The sequence below is a fragment of the Lichenostomus cassidix genome, chromosome 3 (assembly GCF_008360975.1).
Source record: "Lichenostomus cassidix isolate B80296 chromosome 3, HeHo_3.0, whole genome shotgun sequence".
Classification (NCBI taxonomy): domain Eukaryota; kingdom Metazoa; phylum Chordata; class Aves; order Passeriformes; family Meliphagidae; genus Lichenostomus; species Lichenostomus cassidix.
In genome coordinates, this window is record NC_139483.1 from 106606953 (window position 1) to 106624932 (window position 17980).

Here is a 17980-nt window from a genome sequence, read left to right on the forward strand (position 1 = left end):
CTTTTTCACCCCTGAGACTGTGACATAATCTTACATAATTTTTTCAGATATTGACAGTTCTGAAGATGAATTAGAGATTTACATAGTCTCAGATCTTATTGAGGTTCTCACAGAAGTCTGTAAGAAAAATACAATGAGTGTGTAAAACAATTCTCCATCTCACTGAGCCCAGCTTCCCACAGGAGTAGTGTAGCAGAAAGCATGCATGAGATTATTAAACACAGCCCATTTTCACTAATTTATAATTGCTTCCTCTGTCACTGCATGCAGGGTGATAACCCAGGCTCACTGCTGAGCATCTCCTGCACTACCCAAATATATCAGGAGTAATGCCAGCAAGCACCAGCACTTTCTATGATTCCATGATGCTGTTGGTATAAAAAATGTTGTAAATTCAGCCATGTCTTACTGGGAACTTTCAGAAACTTTGGATATCTACATGTGGCCTTGATGAAAGAGAGAAAATTTAGATTAAATATTAGGAAGAAATTCTTTACTGTGAGACTGGTGAGGCACTGGCACAGGGTGCCCAGAGAAGCTGTGGCTGCCCCATCCCTGCAAGTGTTAAAAGTCAGCTTGGATGGGGCTTGGAGCAACCTGGGATAGTGGAAAGTGTCCCTGCCCATGGCAGGGGATTGGAATTAAATGATCTGTAAGGTTCTTTCCAAACCAAACCCTCCTAAGATTCTGATTTAGGATTTTAACCAGCAAAACGGGAAGCATTCCTTTAGAAAAAAGGTACCACATATTCATTAGGAGCATCACATTTTGCATGTTTATTCCTCACAAACACTCCATACTGCAGCATCCTCCACAGAGGCTGCCTTCTGCTGCTGCTAAACAACTGCAGCACTCCAGATTACCTGGGAGAGTTCATTTTTCCTTGCAGGTTTTCACACACATTCATTACAGGAAGGAGACCCAAATTCCTATTACTCTAACACAGTTTGTAACCCGGCGTGTGCATTTGTGTAGTAAATTAATTCTTCTGTCTGCTACCAAAAATGGAAATCAATACAATTCTATACTACAGCTCCTCTTCTGAAAGGGGAAAGACAGGTTAATCTATCAAAAAGAGCTTGAAAGGTAGTTTGATCACATCACAAAAGAGAAGGCTCTGGTTAATCCCAGCAGTTACTTCAGGCTTTAAAAAACTATCAGTGAGTCTTTTCCCAAAAGCAGCCATTTTCAAGACACTTAGGGCTTGGCAGTTGGTTTTAAAGGGAATTTTAGTGCTAATCAGCACACTTCAAAGTCAGCCTTCAAGCCTTGTCTTCAATAGATCTTTTGACAGAGCCTGACACACATTATACTCCAGGAGCTTTACAGCTTATTGATAAAAAAGTTCAAATCCTCTGTTCCACTGCCCTATCCCTGCTCTGCCTTGCAGCTCCTGTGCTCAAGGCACAGGGATAACCAGGGGATTTCTGCTGCCCAGACGAATCCCCCAGGCTCTCTGCAGTGAGCAGGGATTAAGATAACATTTTGTAATAATGCAGAAGAAACCCAGGCTGTCCTAGAGCTCCCAAGCCAACCATCTCAGCAATGTGGGAGATTTTCAGCTGCAGCACGACAGAAACAAGGATTGCATGAGTTACTGTCATTACCCAGGAAAAAATTGATCATTTGCTGTGGAAACATCAGAAAGGCAGAGAGCAGGGTGATGGATCTGATGGGATTCAGACAGGTGAGGAGTACCCCAAGCCCAGCTCTGCCCCTTTGTAACACAAAAAGTCAGGATAAACTATTGATATCAGTGGGGCATTTCTGGAAGGAAAACACTTTAGGAGCAAGGATTTGGGCCAAACACATTACTAATGAGCAACAGGGGGTATTAAAAAGGTTGGCCATGATGCAAGTACACTGAAAGAAATGCCCCACCTTTGTTTTCCAGAGAGCTCTGCCTGGAGATGGCCACCTCTAACCCCAGAAATTCACATTTGGCTGCTGATTTGCCTGGGACAGGGATCAAGTGTTGAGGCCACAAGGGATCATTTCACAGGCTGGGCTTCTGCTTTCACACCACTGCACAGAGCCCAGTAATTGGTGTTTATTGAAAGCCTCTCTAGCAACAGCAGGGTAAGGAAACCTCTGCTTCTCAAAACACTCCTCTATTAAGTTATCCTTCTTAAACAGGGATATTTAAAGCCAAACTCAAGCTAAATATAGCTCTATCCTCCAACAGCCCAGTAATTGCAACAGTCTGCCTGTTCCCTGCCCAGAGATGCTGCAGCATGAGTAGGAATTACATTATAAAACTCAACTTGCACTGCCCAAGGGTTGGAATGATCTTGCTAATCAATCCATTGTTCAACACTTAATCCTCAAACAGCCCAAAGAGATGATTTATTACTGGTCTCAACCTGAAACAAAAGCACCCAAAGGGTACACATACATCTTACACATGGCTTGACGGGCTATAATTAAAGATTGATGCTTAAGTAAGCAAGAAAGCACTGAGCTTTTCAAGTTTAGCACTGCAAATAAAAGTGCCTTTTCATTGACTGGCTGCAGTTAAGTAAATAAATAGACCTTGCATGACTTTTTCCAGTTGTGAAAAAGAACAGCCTTAGCACATGGCCACAGTTATTAGTGACAGATGAACTGGTTTTGTTGGATCAGAAGGGACATGCACCTTTTCCCAAAGCCTGAAGTAACCCAAGGGTATCGCTGGAACCAGACTGGGTTTCAGATACAATGGGAAACTGAGGGGCCTGAAGGACCACAGTGTCCAACCACATCTGACCTGGAGCACAGATTGCTTGTAAACAAGTTCACAAGCTTTACACCATTAGAAAGGTTTCTCTGTTGTGCCCAGATAGAAGTTAGTGAAGAAAAACACCTCCAACCACAGTGTTCAGAGCAAAACCATGGAAATATTTCATTACATTAAAATCTAACAGGGAAGTTAAAATTCTAAGCAACTCCAATGGATTTTACAGAATCACAGAATGGGTCAGTTTGGAAGGGACCACAGTGGGGTCATGTGGTCCAAAATTCCTGCTCAAGCATCATCCCAGAGGACATTGCACAGGATATTCCAGATGGTTCTGGAATGTCTCCAGTGAGGGAGACTCCACACCCTCTCTGGTCTCTGTTCCAGTGCTCAGTCACTGCACAGGAAAGTTCTTCCTCAAGTTCAGCTGGAACTTCCTGTGCATCAACATCAATGTGATACTGATTGTGTCCCCGTTGAGAGAATGAAAGCAATAAGAATCTGCTGTATAATACAGACTATGTTAGAAATTGTAAACTACATAATCAGCATTGCCCTGCCTGCAGGATACAAATGGGACATCTGACTTGGGGGGCAGGGAATGGGAGTACTGGTGAGTTTAGAATTTTGACCTGATGGAATGCATAGATTTCTGTGCTAAAATATATATTCCCATGGTGCTTGTTGGCCTAAACAAAACCACTGCAATGAGCCAGAGAAGGAGGAAGGCTCCCAAGGGCCCCTTTCCTGGGAGCACATCCACCAGGGATTTTAGGAGCATCTTCACTGTGGGGCAGGAGGTGAAATAGTGCTGCATGTCCCAAACTGTGCTTTCCCCTGAAGTGAGACTTTGGGATGACATAGCCCTACAGACCCTGTTTGTGTAGCCACATGCTTGGCCACACAACCAATGCTGTATTTCTGTAGAAAGAAATGGGATGTCCAATTCATTGTGACACCTTGACAAGGAGGGCACTGGGGGGTTTCAGGTCTGAGCACTTAGGCAGGCAGGATGGAACAGCTCCAAAACAAGCTTCTGCACCTCAAGGGTCAACTGTCCCACACAACACTGACATTATTAAGCTGTTGCTAACACAGATAATTTGGGAAACTGGCAGAATTTCAGCTCTGGTGATTCCCTCTCCTCAGCTGCAATTAGAGCTGGGCTGTCAGCCCATGGCACTCAGAGAAATACCAGTTTACAACCCACAGAGGAGAGCTACAGTTTTCATCCCTCAAATATATTTATTCATTAAATGTTCCTGCTCAGTTAAAGTTTGGGGTATTAAAAATAGAAGTTCAGTGCTCCTCCTCATCCTGGACCATGAACTGGTTCTCTGTAAAGCCCATCCCCCCCCCCCCCCCCAGTTATTTTTAAATACTTAAATGACCATAAAACACAGGGAAAAACACTGATATGTGCCAGGTGCTGAAAATAAGCACCGTGCTTCAAACATCCTTTGATAAACAGCAGATGAAACAGATTCCTTTCATGGTGCTTTTGCTGGAGCAAGACTCCTGCTGAATTTCCTGGGATTCTGGAGGGGATGTCTATAATAAGGGAAGCCTTAAAGTCTCACCTGAGACCATCTATAGATTCCACTGTTGCAACAGGCTGTGGTTTAACATGCACATATATGAGAGGAGGACAGGTGCTGGGTTGTGCCAAGTTTTCTTGAATTTTCAGGTGCTATAAAAAAATTCCAAACATTGCATTAATAAAATGACACCAAGAAGCAGACCTTGGGGTAATGGTCTTTTTAAATTTGTTTCAGCAGCACATAGACCTAATTTTACCTCTCTTTGAATAAAGATCTCCAACATGCAAATGGGCTGCATGAAAGGAGCCTTGGAAAAAGAACAGAGTCCTGAGGACAAGAACTGCCCCATGGCCCAGGCACAGCTCTGCCCTCCAGACCCTCCTCAGCTTCTCCCACCAGAACATCTGGCTGTGGGTTTTTCCTGCCAGGGCATTTTTCTCCCTCTTCAGTAAAGGCATGTTGATGACATTAAACTGTATTATTTTGCTTAAATCTTATATATTTCAAATGTATGTGAAGCCACATGGGTTTAAGTGATTTCTGACTTGAGTAATACCAGCTAATACTACAGGGCAATTACCTACGGTTTTGGTAGAGAAGGATAAGTACCACTTATTAGAAACAATGACAAAATTTCAACTTTATTTTGATTTGAATACATCAGTTTATCCTGACAAGAGTCAATAAGGTTTCTATCAAAGCCTTCATTAGAAAGGGTTTCTCAGACCAATGACATATTTTCTAATTAAACCAGATACCCCATCTCACGTGGAAAAACAATTTCCTTTGTTTGGATATTGCATGGGAGATGTTCACCCATTTGATTCAACTCTGAAGAATATTCCAAGCTTGCATTCCCACACCTGAAGAGGGAAACTGATTATTTGCAGAATCCTCTTTCTTGTTTACGTCTGTTACTGTCTTGCAGGACAGGAAAAAGAATGAAAATTCTGTCCTGACAGACCAGAAAAGGGATATGTACAATTCCTCTGACACACAAGTACTGAGATGGAGACAACGAATATTGGGAGGGAAAGAACAGCTGCAATGCAGAAACAGAGCTGGCCATTAGTCTGGGAGGATAAATGAAAAGGATGAATACAGTGGCAACAAATAGTATCAGTTTTGCTCAAAAGACAGCCAAAACCAGCTAGATAATGCTCAACATTTATACATCACATTAGAAATTAAATAATTCTACAACAGTTCCACATACTGTACAGCTCCTTATTGCACTGACCAAAAAAAAAAAAAAAAAAAGCTAAAAGGAATTGAAGTACTGAAATGGCAAACGAGGAAAAGCTCTCCTCACAGCAGTTTTCACAAAGGTGAGAAACAAGCTTTATGTTTCAGCATGTTTCCTCCAAGGCTTGCAGCAACACTGATGGTTTCCTGCTCCTGACAGCAGGTTCAGGGCCTTTTCTCTTCTGGTTTTCATGATGCTTCCCGTGGTTGTGCTCCCAGACAGTGCTATCCATGCTCTGAGCTGGTCAGGCACTCCAGCTCACCCCAAACCAGCATTTCTGGGCAAGAAGTGCTCCCTTTCTTCTTGCTGGTCAGATCCACTGAAGATGATAGTCCAGTGCTAGGACTAGGAGGAAAAAAATCAGGTCAGATTACAAGTACCACCTGTGGAGGTGGAAGGTCCATTTCAAACAGGAGGTGCCTCAGCATCCTGCAAGAAACACCACAAGATGGTCACCTTACAATGTGGCCCACAGGAAAGGCTCCTGCAGGTCTGGGGAGACTCAGAGACCTGGAGGAAGAGTCTGCATAACCCTTCCAGGTGTTTTACATTCACCATTTAGCCCCCAGGTACACAGTCCTATTTTGGGCCATTCACTTCAAGAAGGTCACTGAGGGGTTGGAGAGTGTCCAGGGAAGGGAATGGAGCTGGAGAAGGGTCTGGAGCTCAAGTCTGATGAGGAGCAGCTGAGGGAGCTGGGGGGATCAGCCTGGAGAAAAGGAAACTCAGGGGGAACCTTCTCACTCTCCACAACTCCCTGACAGGAAGGTGCTGTCAGGTGGGAATCTGGCTCTGCTCCCAGCAAACAAGGGACAAGATGCAAGGAAATGGCTCCAAGTTGTGCCAGGGGAAATTAGATTGGATATTAGGAACAATTCCTTCACCAAAAGGGTGAACCACTGGAACAGGCTGCCCAGGGCAGTGTTGGAGTCACCATCCCTGAAGGTATTTAACAGACATGCAGATGTGGCACTTGGGGACATGGCTGAGTGGTGGCTTGGCAGTGCTGGGTTAATGGCTGGACTCAACCTCAGAGGTCTTTTCCAACCTAAACAATCGTATGATTCTGAAGCTCCCTGAAAAAAGACTTTCTTTTTTTTTTTTTTTTTTAAACAACCATCTCAGCTGTGACAAACTTTTCCAGCTCTAATGAGTCAAACTCCATGTTTACACCCAAGTTTACAAAAGTGGATGACTCACTTCTTTCCCCTCTGTTATGCCACAGTAAACACCTACACATGGTTTCTTCCACCCAGGAGAGTGACAACATCGACCCAAATTCTTAGGCACACACAGCCATGGTTTCCACATCAAGTTTTTCCCAGTGAGATCACTCAATACTTCTATCAAATGCTGCTGAGTCATGGGATTAGTGACATTTCCATCTGTTGTTTCCAGACTGTTACATTGGCAGAGACTTGAGAGAATTTTAGCTTTCAAACTTTCAATCCTGACCTGACACCTCACAAGATGTCAAACATCTTTATTGGATCTTCCTGGATTTGTAAAAGAATTGTAATCTCAATTTATTAAATTCAGGGGAGCCAGTTGTACAGCCTCTCCTGCCCCACATGACCCAAAAGCTGGTTTCAGAAAGGAGGAATAGTTGGCTTAACCCCTCTGTTTTCCTCTCATAAACCAAGTACATTTGAACACACTGTCACTGGAAGACCCCATGCATCTTTCAACAAAAGAATCATAATTGAGAAATAGACTGGAAAAAAAGTAAAGAATTTATTTTTCCCATGTCCAAACTGGACTGACAGTTTCTTTTGGCAGACAGCAGGAGCACTGCAGGTAATTCTTGAGATGGCTAAATGGGACTCCCTTTTATAAACACCATTGTAAAACCAATAAAGCATTGGTACCAAAAGAAATCTAAGAACAACAGACAAAAGTTTTCCAGTAGAGGAAGTATGTTAGTTTGAAAACAAACCAGTGGGAGATCACACAGCAGTAGGAAACACCAATTCAGTAACGTCAACACATCAATTCTGCCAAAGTTTTTGTAGGAAGCTTCACTTCACCTTAAGTTTGTTTCCTCAAGGTTTAAACATTGCTTTTAACTAATTGTCCTGTTACTTGAAAGAACCTCAAGGTCTCATGAGTACACACCAATTAACACCAAACACACTGGCTGGGCTCCGAGTGCTTTCCATCCCTCAGCTGAAAGCAGAACAACCCTCTGACATCCCAAAGCAGCCCTGCTGGCATACAGATCCATATTTTTGTGAGGGCAGCAACCAGGTCATTATACTGGGATTTTGGATTCCTGATCCTGCTCCTTCCTTATTCAGTGACCTTAAAGTAAATCTAACTCACATATGGGAGAAATAAAGCCACTGACATTGTCTATCTAAAGGGCTTTGACATCTGCAGGTGAAGAAATCAGATTAAAATACTTTTAACTTTGTAACCATAGCAGTAGGTTATATACAAGTCACAAAAATCTATCGACTGCCGTTCTGATATCTAGAAGCTTAATATCCTGAGCAGATTTTTGAGATACCTGTACGTCCTTCAGCAAGAATTGCCTTTGAAAAATGCTAAACTGTGTAAGATGTAGTGGATGGTTCCATTCTTTTCACATACAAATAAGAAGGTTTGTAAATTGGTAAATTAAGCCATTAAAAGAAAAATAAATAAGCCTTACCTTTTCTAGACCCCACGTTCGCCTTGTTGAAAGGCAGTTCATCCTTAAGGCTTCTCTTGTCTGCAGATTTAAATAAAAAATATTAAAGGGAACAGTTTCTCAGGGTGTAGAAAATGTTCATATAATCCAGAATAAGTACCTTTCTGTCCAGAAGGGTCCCAAACAACAGGATGAAGAATCCCTAAGAAATTGCAAAACCAGTTAACAAAACCAGCATAATAGAACCACATAATATTCCTTAAGTGTTTCTAGATGTTCTTTGGTAAAGGAGAGATCTCATCACCTGTGATTCAGGTAACAGCAATGCACAAAATGGGTTTACCCACCCAGGTCACATGGGCTCTCTGGGAATATCAGGAATGGATATAAGCTGAATTAATTCTCACTATGAACTGGACTGATGGGTTACACACCAGGACTTTCTCAGCCCACTCAGTGCAGCCTGAGCTGCAGTGCATCAGGTAACTCTGGGTGTTTATGCTGATGAGTTAATCAAAACCATGGAATCAGTCATGGGATGGAATGGTTTGGGTTGGAATTGACTTTAAAAAAATCATCCAGCTCCAACCCCCTGCCATGGGCAGAGACACCTTCCTCTAGACCAGGTTGATCCAAGCCCCATCCAAACTGGTCTTGAACATTTACAGGGATAGACCAGCCACAGCTTGTCTGGGCAACCTGTGCCAGTGTCATCATCAATGGCAAGTGAGAATTTTCTGTGCAGTTATTGATAAGGATCAGGCATCTTTGCAGTTATAGACACTAACTAGTGGATTTTACATTTAACAGAAATTAATCGTGAGATTAATTCACCCCACTTCAAACCAAACCAGTTTGTTCCATTACCCATCTGCATTTACAACACCAACCCAGGACACCTTGTGCATGAGCCATGGGAAAGAGCTGAGGGAAGGGAAAGCTGAGATCCTAGTTTTCATGCACAGCACCTGCTGCCAGGCCCTCTCTGATGCTGTACCTTCATCCCAGGCTCAAGGTCTGAGCACACACACCATTCCCAGTGTCCCAGAGTTTACCTGGAAGGCGTTCAGCAGTGCAAACACAACGTGGAAGGCCAGAGAGCGGCTGTTGATGATTGTAGCTAATCCAAACCCCCATGTGAGGCCCAGCAGAGGTGTCAGAAGGGCAATGTTTTTGCTCACTCGGATCATGCTGCTCAAATCTTGTGACTTGCAGCCTTCTCCAACGGAGGATCTCCCAGTCTTCACCACAACCACAACCACCACGACCAGATTCACAACAATGATGCTCAGGGCAGGTACAACGAAGGCCAAAAGGGCTTTTGTCTCATACCAATTGAGCCAGCAGGCTCCACTCCTTAAATACCCATTTTTTGGTTCAGTAATAGCGACAGTGAGGGTAGATATGACCAAGGGACATCCATATCCAATACAGAATGCTGCAGCTAGGAATACAGATCTTGTTATCTTAAAAAAAATTAATAATAATCCATAGAGAATCAAGAGGCCCAGGGCAAACATCCAAAAAAACAAGGCAAGATAGAAAAAGTGAAGGAAAAAAGTGGCTGCCACACACAGCTGGTAGTTGAGGGTTGTATTGTGCACAATAGCTGCCAAGATGAACAGAACATCAGCGACAAGAAGCGAGGCAGCGATGTTGACCAAGCAGAAGTGGCGCATGTAGGTTATTTCAGTTTTTGTGACGTGATGCCAGACCACCGCCTCGATGAGGAGGCAGAGGACCAGGCTGAAGATGGAGAGGCCCAGGCCCACCTGAGTGATGTAATCCAGCAGGGAGCTCCGCGGCGTGGCTGGGGACATGAGGATGGAGAAGGATCGGTAGGTGCGGCGCCGGTGCGCGCAGACGCAAACCACTGTGCTGGCGTTGTGCGCTCGCACCTTGCACGCCCCAGGATCCCAGCGCCGCTCGGCCGAGTGCCACCCCACACACTGAGCCCCCACCTGCTCCAGCTTGTTCAGCTTCTCAAAGGTGAGAAAAATGTTCTGGAGCTCCTCTGGCAGAGACACCGACAGCACCATCCCGTTGACAAAAACAGGGTCTGGCTGATTGGTCTCCAGGATGACTCCGAGTGTTGGAAACGCGACACTGATGGCTTTGGAAGCCCTGGGTAACCTCAGAAGTTCTTCTTCTGGAATCACCACATGCCCAGTGATATTGCCTGTGCTATTGAACTCCATGGAAAAGTCAAAGCTCTTTCCTGAAGTGTTTCTGTGTATGCTGTAGCCTTTGGTAGCGATGAAGGGCTCCTGGATACTTTCTGAGCCATTTCTGAGAAGAAGTTTCTCAGCAAATGAATTCACTGAGTCCAGTAGTATTGAACCAGCATTTCTGTCCTTTACGAAAGCCCAGTTGGAAATGATGGAGCTGTTCAGAATATGGTTTGCTATCCTGCTGTAGCTCTGAAATAAACAAGCAAAATAGATTTTTTTTTTTTTTAATGTTAGAAGAAACCATTTGTATCACTCTCCCTGCTTTTCTTCCCCCACTCTCTGACTTCTGAGTTAATCAGGGAAAGATCTCAGTTTTTGTTGTACAAGACAAGACAACAGAGCTGCAGGTAAGCACCTCCAAGGCTGCCTTCCCCTGTCGTACTCTAAAAATTAATTCTTCCTTATACTGTTATCCCATGCCTGTAACAGCAGGTCCTGAAACTTTTGCTTTTAAAGGAATTTAATTCCACAGTGTTATTTTCATCACACACAAATAAGTCGAACAGTTTCTCTAACAGTAAAACAATATCCCACTCTGGAAACTCTTTCCAGGTGATCTCCATGTGACTTGCAGCCACTTCACTGGACAGTGGCCATAAGGACAAAATACTGTATGGGCACTCTGGAAAGCTCAGAAGAAACTCTTGAAGCCCATAAAAGTAAATACCTGCATTTTTCCTCTAGTGACATTCTCTGCTAGCAGCCGGGAAATCTTCTTTAGCAATTCTACAATATCAGCAATGTTTCCTGGGATGGCTGGTGAAGACAGGATATCTGGGATGATGCATGAAAAATCAGCTTCGCAGCTATGATTCCTAGCACCAAAATGTTTTGCTCCAAGCCCTGGCTTTCCATCTACAAAAGGAAGATGTTCTCCAGCATCACCACCACTGTGTCCTCCAGAGCACGGGAGTTCACTTTGGGAGATCCTCTGGAGGTACAAAATAGATTTACGACAATTAATGAAAAGAATGAAAATGAAGCCAAAGCTACAACCAGACAAGAGATCCAGTGCTGAGGGTGCAGAGAATGAGCCAGATGGAGTGAAACTGAGAACCAAAGCTCACCTGAGAAAAATGTCATGGTTGTACACACACATGAAGGAAGGGGCAAGAACTAAATTCAGTGTCTTATACTTGAAGTGACTTGAATAAGGATCTTGCAGTTGAGGAGAATTTGTCATAAATCATCTGACATTATTATCATCATCATTATTACACACATTGGTGGTGTTCTTTTCTCAGGTTCATCCTACTGCAGTTTTATCTTGGTTTAGCTCCACATGAGGAGCACCAGCCAAGTGAACAAGGCAACTTCATTTCAGAATTATGTCTCCACACAAGAATTTTCTGAATTTATTTCCTGTCACCTGATTTAAGATCATGGAAGAACTAGAGCAAAGTCTGATGAGGAGTGGCTGAGGGATCTCGGAATGTTCATCCTGGAGAAAAGGAGGCTCAGGGGAACCTTATCACTCTTTACAACTACCTGAAATGAGGTAGTAGGGAGATGGGGGTCAGGCTCTCCTCACAGGTAACAGTGACAGGACAAGAGGACATGGTCTCAAGTCACATCAAGGGAGACTTCGATTGGATATTAGGAAGAGTTTCTGAAAGGGTGGTCAGGCATTGGAACAGGCTGCCCAGGGAAGTGGCAGAACCACAATCCCTGGATGTGCTCAAAAAAGGTGTGGAGGTGGCACTTGAGGACGTGGTTCAGCAGTGAACATGGTGGTGCCTGGCTAAATAGACTCAGTGCTCTTAGGAGCCTTTTCCAACCTAAACAATTCTTTATTCCATAATGTCAGAGCCTGTTATCAAAGTATTCTGTGTTTTAGGATCCCATTTCCCTTTGCTCAAGATGGAAGGTGCATGGAAGGAGGGGCTGTCTTTGCAAGAAGATACAAGCATCAGCCAAAGCCAGTGCACAACAATTTCCTCACCTGAAAAAGGGACTGAACATCCAGACTTGCACAGGCATCTGACAACATTTGCCACTTTCTGTCTTCACAGACAAAGCTTGTCTCCCCATGGAAGGAGGGAGAGCAAGGCTGAATACAAATTGCTCCATTATCTTGGCAGGGAATGAGATTTATACAGTCACCTGGAAAATAAACCAAGCAGATGTTATAAGGTGAAAGACAGCATACCATGGTCCATGATGTATCAGGAGTGTAAAGTATGGATAACTGCTAACATCTCACAAAGCATTAACCAAGGCATGTAGTTAGTCACTGTACCTTGCTCATCACCAGTCTTTGATTCATTACTGAGAATCTGAAAAATAAGAAGTAGAATGTAGACTGAATATTTACATAAATAGTAAAAGATGAATCCTTGGTACAAACCAGAAAGGGTTTCAAGAGGAAAATAGTCCTTTTGAGGTGCAGAATGCAGAGCTTGTGGCCCTTTGCTCATAACAGACCAATTGAGAACTCTTTACTTAAAATTTGCCTCTATATATGAAGCCTACAGTTAGAAGCTGCTACTGAAACAACACTCTGAGCTTGTGCACAGGATCTCAGATGGGGAAGAAATTGTTTATGATGAGGGTGGTGAGACACTGGCACAGGTCGTCCAGAGAAGCTGTGGCTGCCTCACCCCTGGAAGTGTTCAAAGTCACTTGATGGGGATTTGAGCAGCCTGGTCTAGTGAAACTCACCCTTGAGGTGCTGTGGGGCATGGCTGGGAAGAAGTTCACAGCCCAAAGGAGCAGGCACTGGATCACCCTCACATCCATCCCCACGCATTTGCTGCTTTCCCCCTAGAAGAAAGACGTTAAAGAAGTTTAGACATCTGTTTTCACTTTTTAAACACAGTCTGATTACTAGGGAAAAAGCAGTTAAACCTATGCCAAAGACTGTCCTTACTGGGCTTGCAAGATGATTTTCAGACATTCATAATTTATTACCTTTACTGCAAATGATTTGTGAACCCTTTCTTAGAAAAAAAAACCGAAATAAAATCTGTCCTACACTGGAAGTTACTGCATTAATAATTTACTGTAAACTGCAAGATGGAGAGCTTATTAAGACAGTCCAGCCTGTGGGTCCCTTTTGAAGTGATTTAAGGCAGTCTCATCTCCACTGGGTTCGATGCTCTGCTCTCCTTGGGCAGTTCCTGCCATGTGAGTAGGAAAAGTGGGCATTCAGGACCTATATCAAAATCTGAAGAACAAGGACCAGACAGAAGTGAAAAGTTATTTCTTTTGCAGAAGGATTCAGACCTCTGTTGCCTCCATGAAGTTTCCATTGTCTCTGGTAAAAGCTAAACATCCTGGGATGCAACTTGTTACAGGCATTTGTTGGAGGAGAGTAATCCAGCAAGGGGAATGAAGGAAAAACAATGTGATGCATCAAATCTGATTATTAGATGCTAGACATGTCTAAGGCAAAAGCAAGAGCTGATGTGGGTTCAGAAGTATTGAGACACTGATCTTCTATCATCACATGTATAAGTAGATAAAGTAATTTACTAAAAAAAAAAAAAAAGGCATAACATTCAGTGAGCTAAACCACTAAAGCAAGAAGCAAATGCACAGTGGCAAAACAGGATGACAGCTGGATCTTGGGAGATGGCAACATGAAAAATCTCATCAAATCACCATGCCTTGAGAGGAGGCACTCAGTTTTCCCCCTAACCTGCACTGATCAGCACAGATGATGCTGATCAGAAGCAGAAGGGGTCCTGCACTGATAGAACAGAGATGTGTTTTGCCATCCAGAGGCTCCAAGCTCTCCCATCTGACAGCATCAAAGGCCCAGGCATCCACCTGGCTGCCCCTTTCATCTGTGATGTTTGTCCACCGTGCTATGTTTTTAGATCTGTAGGTTTATTACTTAATTATGAAATTATCATAAAAGTAAGAGCTCAGCTAATGCACTGAATTTCTAAGGTAGCTCTAAAGGAGAGCCTCATGCCAGCCTCTGAATTTAAATGTTAATATGAAAAGCATTTTCTGGGTTAAAAGCTAGCAGCCATTAGCTCTTCTAAGGAAATAAAATGGATAAGGAGAATCAAACCAAAATACTTGGATCAATATTGCCAAAGAATGGGAGGTGGCTGGGAAACACCTACAGGTTTGAGGTGAAAGGCTGCACCAAATTCTTTTCCAATTTCTGCAGTCATTAAATGTTTATTGTGTGCTCCTAGCCCTAATTCCATTCCACAGCTCGGAATCCTTGAGCTCATCGTGTCTCACCATTAATTAATTCACATTCATTTTGTATTTGATCACCAGTGGAACTCCACCTAGGGCTGTTACCTGTGAGTGAGGCAGAAATCTGGGACATCTCCAAGTATCTCGGGCTCACCGAGACACCAACCCCTGTCACCAGTGCAACACTGAGCTCACTCAGCTGCATTGTTTGACTCATCTTGGAAACCTCCCAGCTCCTACACTGCAAGAACCTGCCAAGGCCACCACTGTGCAGCAGGAGAAACTTGGGGCAAAACAAGCAAGACAGCAGCAAGTCACTGTTACGTTAGGAAGAAACAGGGATATAGTGGCACACGGTCACATGAAAGCATATACAGAGAGAAGATTATTTATCTCTTATCCTTAATACCTATCTACTGCCAATTATCTCTGCCTTTTAAAGAAGCTGTAACCTTGACACTCCTCTATTCCAGAGGCTTCTGCTCCATCAGGACACAGATACATGAGCAGCTGAGGTGTCAATACCCCCTCATGTGAAAAGGACTTTCCAGTAAGACACTTCCACACCCAGTTTAGGAGATTGTCCCCAGCTGATGATCTTCCTTCTCCAGTTAATTTCAAACCCTTGAGCAGAAGGGAAAGAGCAAGGAAAGTAGATGGACAGTGGTTATAAGAGACCAAAGATTGTCTTAAAAAAAAGGAGAAAAAAAAAAAAAGAAAAATTGATCCTGAATTTAAAAAGTAATCCATATGTTGGTTAATGCTCACAGCCTCAAGTTCCATTCCCTTACTCTGACTCCTGTTGGTGTAAAATTGAAGTGTTTTCTAAAACCCTACAGAACTACCCTCCTTTCCTCTATCCCGAGCATTTTCTTTTTTTTTTTTTTTAACTTCTGGCAGGATGCACAGCAGTCTGGCCCCACATGGACACAGCTACCAGAGGGATCTGTCCAATCAACAACTATGGGAATTACAGCCCCCCCCCACCAATGCTGGACCCAAAGTCTCTGGTCAAAGGGTCCTTCATCACCTGGAGCCACCTCTCTCCCCTCTCCACTATTCCAGAAAACAAACTACAGTTAAGTTTACAGGGAAAGGTGTCCCTGCACAAAAGAATTACAAGCACACGTTGAACAAAATAAATATTTGTACTGATCTTGCCATAATTTGCCAGAGAAATATATTTGCCCAAACACCACATACTTGCACTTTATTAAAAATACAAAATGCATTGTTAGAGCCTAACCTATTGGTTTTAGGGCTTGAATGGCCACATGGCTTGCTTAAAACTCAATAAACCCCCATAACATGATAAACACCCCCATAACCTACCATTGCTACCAAGCAAGATAAGGCTGCAGCAGGAGACTTTAGTGTTCACATGGTCATCCAGGGATAAAAAGTAAAGCTCTTAATTCTCCAGAATGGTATTAGCTGTATTTTTACAGGAATCACAGAAAGTGTGGATTTAAACGAAGTTAAGTTCTAAGAGGAGAGTTATCTTTATGTGTAGCCACAAGAAAACCCCAAGTTTTCTTAGAAGTGACAATACTCTGATTAGAGACCAATTACAAAACTGTAAGAAAAAAAAAAATCAGAGATGAATTAAGATACCTAACTATTTTCACAGATGTGAAGAGAATATAAAACTGAGGGAAAAAGTGCAAAGTAAAGACAGCTTTAGCAATCAAATGCATTTTAGGTTATGACTGAACCAATTTCACAGACCACTGATAATTCTGCAGCAGCTCTGGAATAATGATGTCCCGTGAGAGTACTCACCGTTTTCAGAAGTCTGGGTTCTACTGTGAGCAAAGTTAACCCAGCCAGGGATCCCAGGGTCTCAGATGTGACTGTCTAACCACTCATCTGCAGCCATCCTGCCCCAGTCTCACTCTGTCTTACACCCAGCCCTGCCTGGGTGCTCCGATTCATTTGGAGTTTCCCATGAAGAAATAACATTGGGCATCAGCTGCTTCTTTTCTTGCCTGACTGGATTAAGGCTGAGGAACCTGCAGATGAAGGTATTGCACTGCAAAATGACAGAGCAAGTTACAAACACACCCACAAAACTGCCAGATTGCCACCTTTGCCAGGAGTCCACAGCAGTGAGTCACAGCTGTGTGGTTGGTAGCATTCCTCTGGGTGGAGGCAGCAGCTTCTGCTCGCCTGTATTTCATAGAATCATGGAATGGTTTGGATTGGAAGGAACCATAAAGATCACCTGGTTCCAAGGCCCTGCCATGGGCAGGGACACCTTGCATTAGACCAGATTGTTCAGAGCTCTGTCCAACCTGGCCTTGAATACTTCCAGGGACGGAGCAGCCACAACTTCTCCAAGTCCTGTAAAGACCTTGAAACATTGATGGTCAGTATCTGGTCTAGCTAATGCATTACCCTTCATAAATCCAAAATCAATCTACTGACAACACCTTGTGCTGCTAAAAAGCTCAATGGGCAAATGACAACCATTTCTTTAGGGCTACCCCATCATAAGGGGTGACAGTTATCTGCTGAACCTTGTGCCATGGTCACTTCTGGCTCACTAAATATCACCTCACATCCAAAAGCGAGATTTCCAATAGCCAGAAATTTACAGCAAGTAGTTTATCACTACAGAAGAGCAATTCCTAATACTCCTTCATACAGGACTGACTTGGAAGAGTTTTGGTCACTGGTTTTCTTTTCCCACATTCCTGCAATGTGTTTCTCAGGAGCTTACAGGGTTTCCTACCATTTTGCCTGCTGTTCACAATTCACAATCCTCAGTCGCAGACGTGTTTCCAGTTTTAGCCTAAAGGTAGGTATTATTTACTGTTCTGATACAGCCAGCCTCCCATCTCACATTGGGATCAAAAAGGAATTCAGCGAGGCACAAGCAGACACAGCCAACACAACTCACCTGGGAAGGGTAAATTACTTGATACCAGATAGAAATTAATTAACAAATTATACTTTTAAGTAAGGACCAAAAAACTGATCATGTCAAGGTATGGACATGTTTTAAAAGGCTTCTTGCTCATGTCACCTAGAGCTGTGCTTCTACACTCCCCCTTAACCTTTATTGTGATGGCAAAACTGAATTGTTTGCCCCTTGATTGTCAAACACCTCCTCAGCCTCAGGAGTTCTCTGAAGGACACAAAGCCCAGCATCCTGCAACCCTCAAACACACGTTTCTCCCCAAGGGAAGCTGTGTGAATGTGGGCTCCCAGGGGGCTTGGAAAGAGACTGAAACCGTGACTTCCAAGCCCTGAGCCCAGCAGCATCTGTGGCACTTTATTGGTTGGGGTTGTTTGCATTCCTCAGGCACACACAGGGAGGTGTCCAGGCACCCAAAGGGAGGGGTTTGTCTTCTCAGCTCTTGCAAAATCCAATTACCCAAGATCTGCAACCAGCTGCTTCGATGCTGTGCTTAACACTTCATTCTCAGAGATCAGAAACATCTCAGGTAACTT

General features: G+C 43.5%; 1 protein-coding gene across 1 annotated transcript; it reads right to left on the reverse strand.

Annotated features, from left to right (window-relative positions):
• Nucleotides 1–4869: 4869 nt before the first annotated feature.
• ADGRF4 (adhesion G protein-coupled receptor F4) lies at nucleotides 4870–16922 on the reverse strand. The gene is made up of 9 exons (XM_085057009.1): nucleotides 16307–16922; nucleotides 13028–13129; nucleotides 12606–12642; nucleotides 12309–12469; nucleotides 11034–11297; nucleotides 9191–10555; nucleotides 8296–8337; nucleotides 8157–8216; nucleotides 4870–5848 (listed from the first exon to the last, which is right to left on the reverse strand). Exons 2-9 carry the CDS (start codon nucleotides 13103–13105, stop codon nucleotides 5843–5845), a joined length of 2013 nt encoding a protein of 670 aa, XP_084913135.1. The 5' UTR covers nucleotides 13106–13129; nucleotides 16307–16922; the 3' UTR covers nucleotides 4870–5842.
• Nucleotides 16923–17980: the final 1058 nt, after the last annotated feature.

Coding starts and splice junctions, on each gene's coding strand:
- ADGRF4 (XM_085057009.1), bottom strand. CDS start 13,105: ATGGATGTGAGGGTGATCCAGTGCCTGCTCCTTTGGGCTGTGAACTTC. Junction 11,298..12,308: donor ATGTTCAGTCCCTTTTTCAG/GTGAGGAAATTG, acceptor TTGTACCTCCAG/AGGATCTCCCAAAGTGAACT. Junction 10,556..11,033: donor TCACTAGAGGAAAAATGCAG/GTATTTACTTTT, acceptor TGTTTATTTCAG/AGCTACAGCAGGATAGCAAA.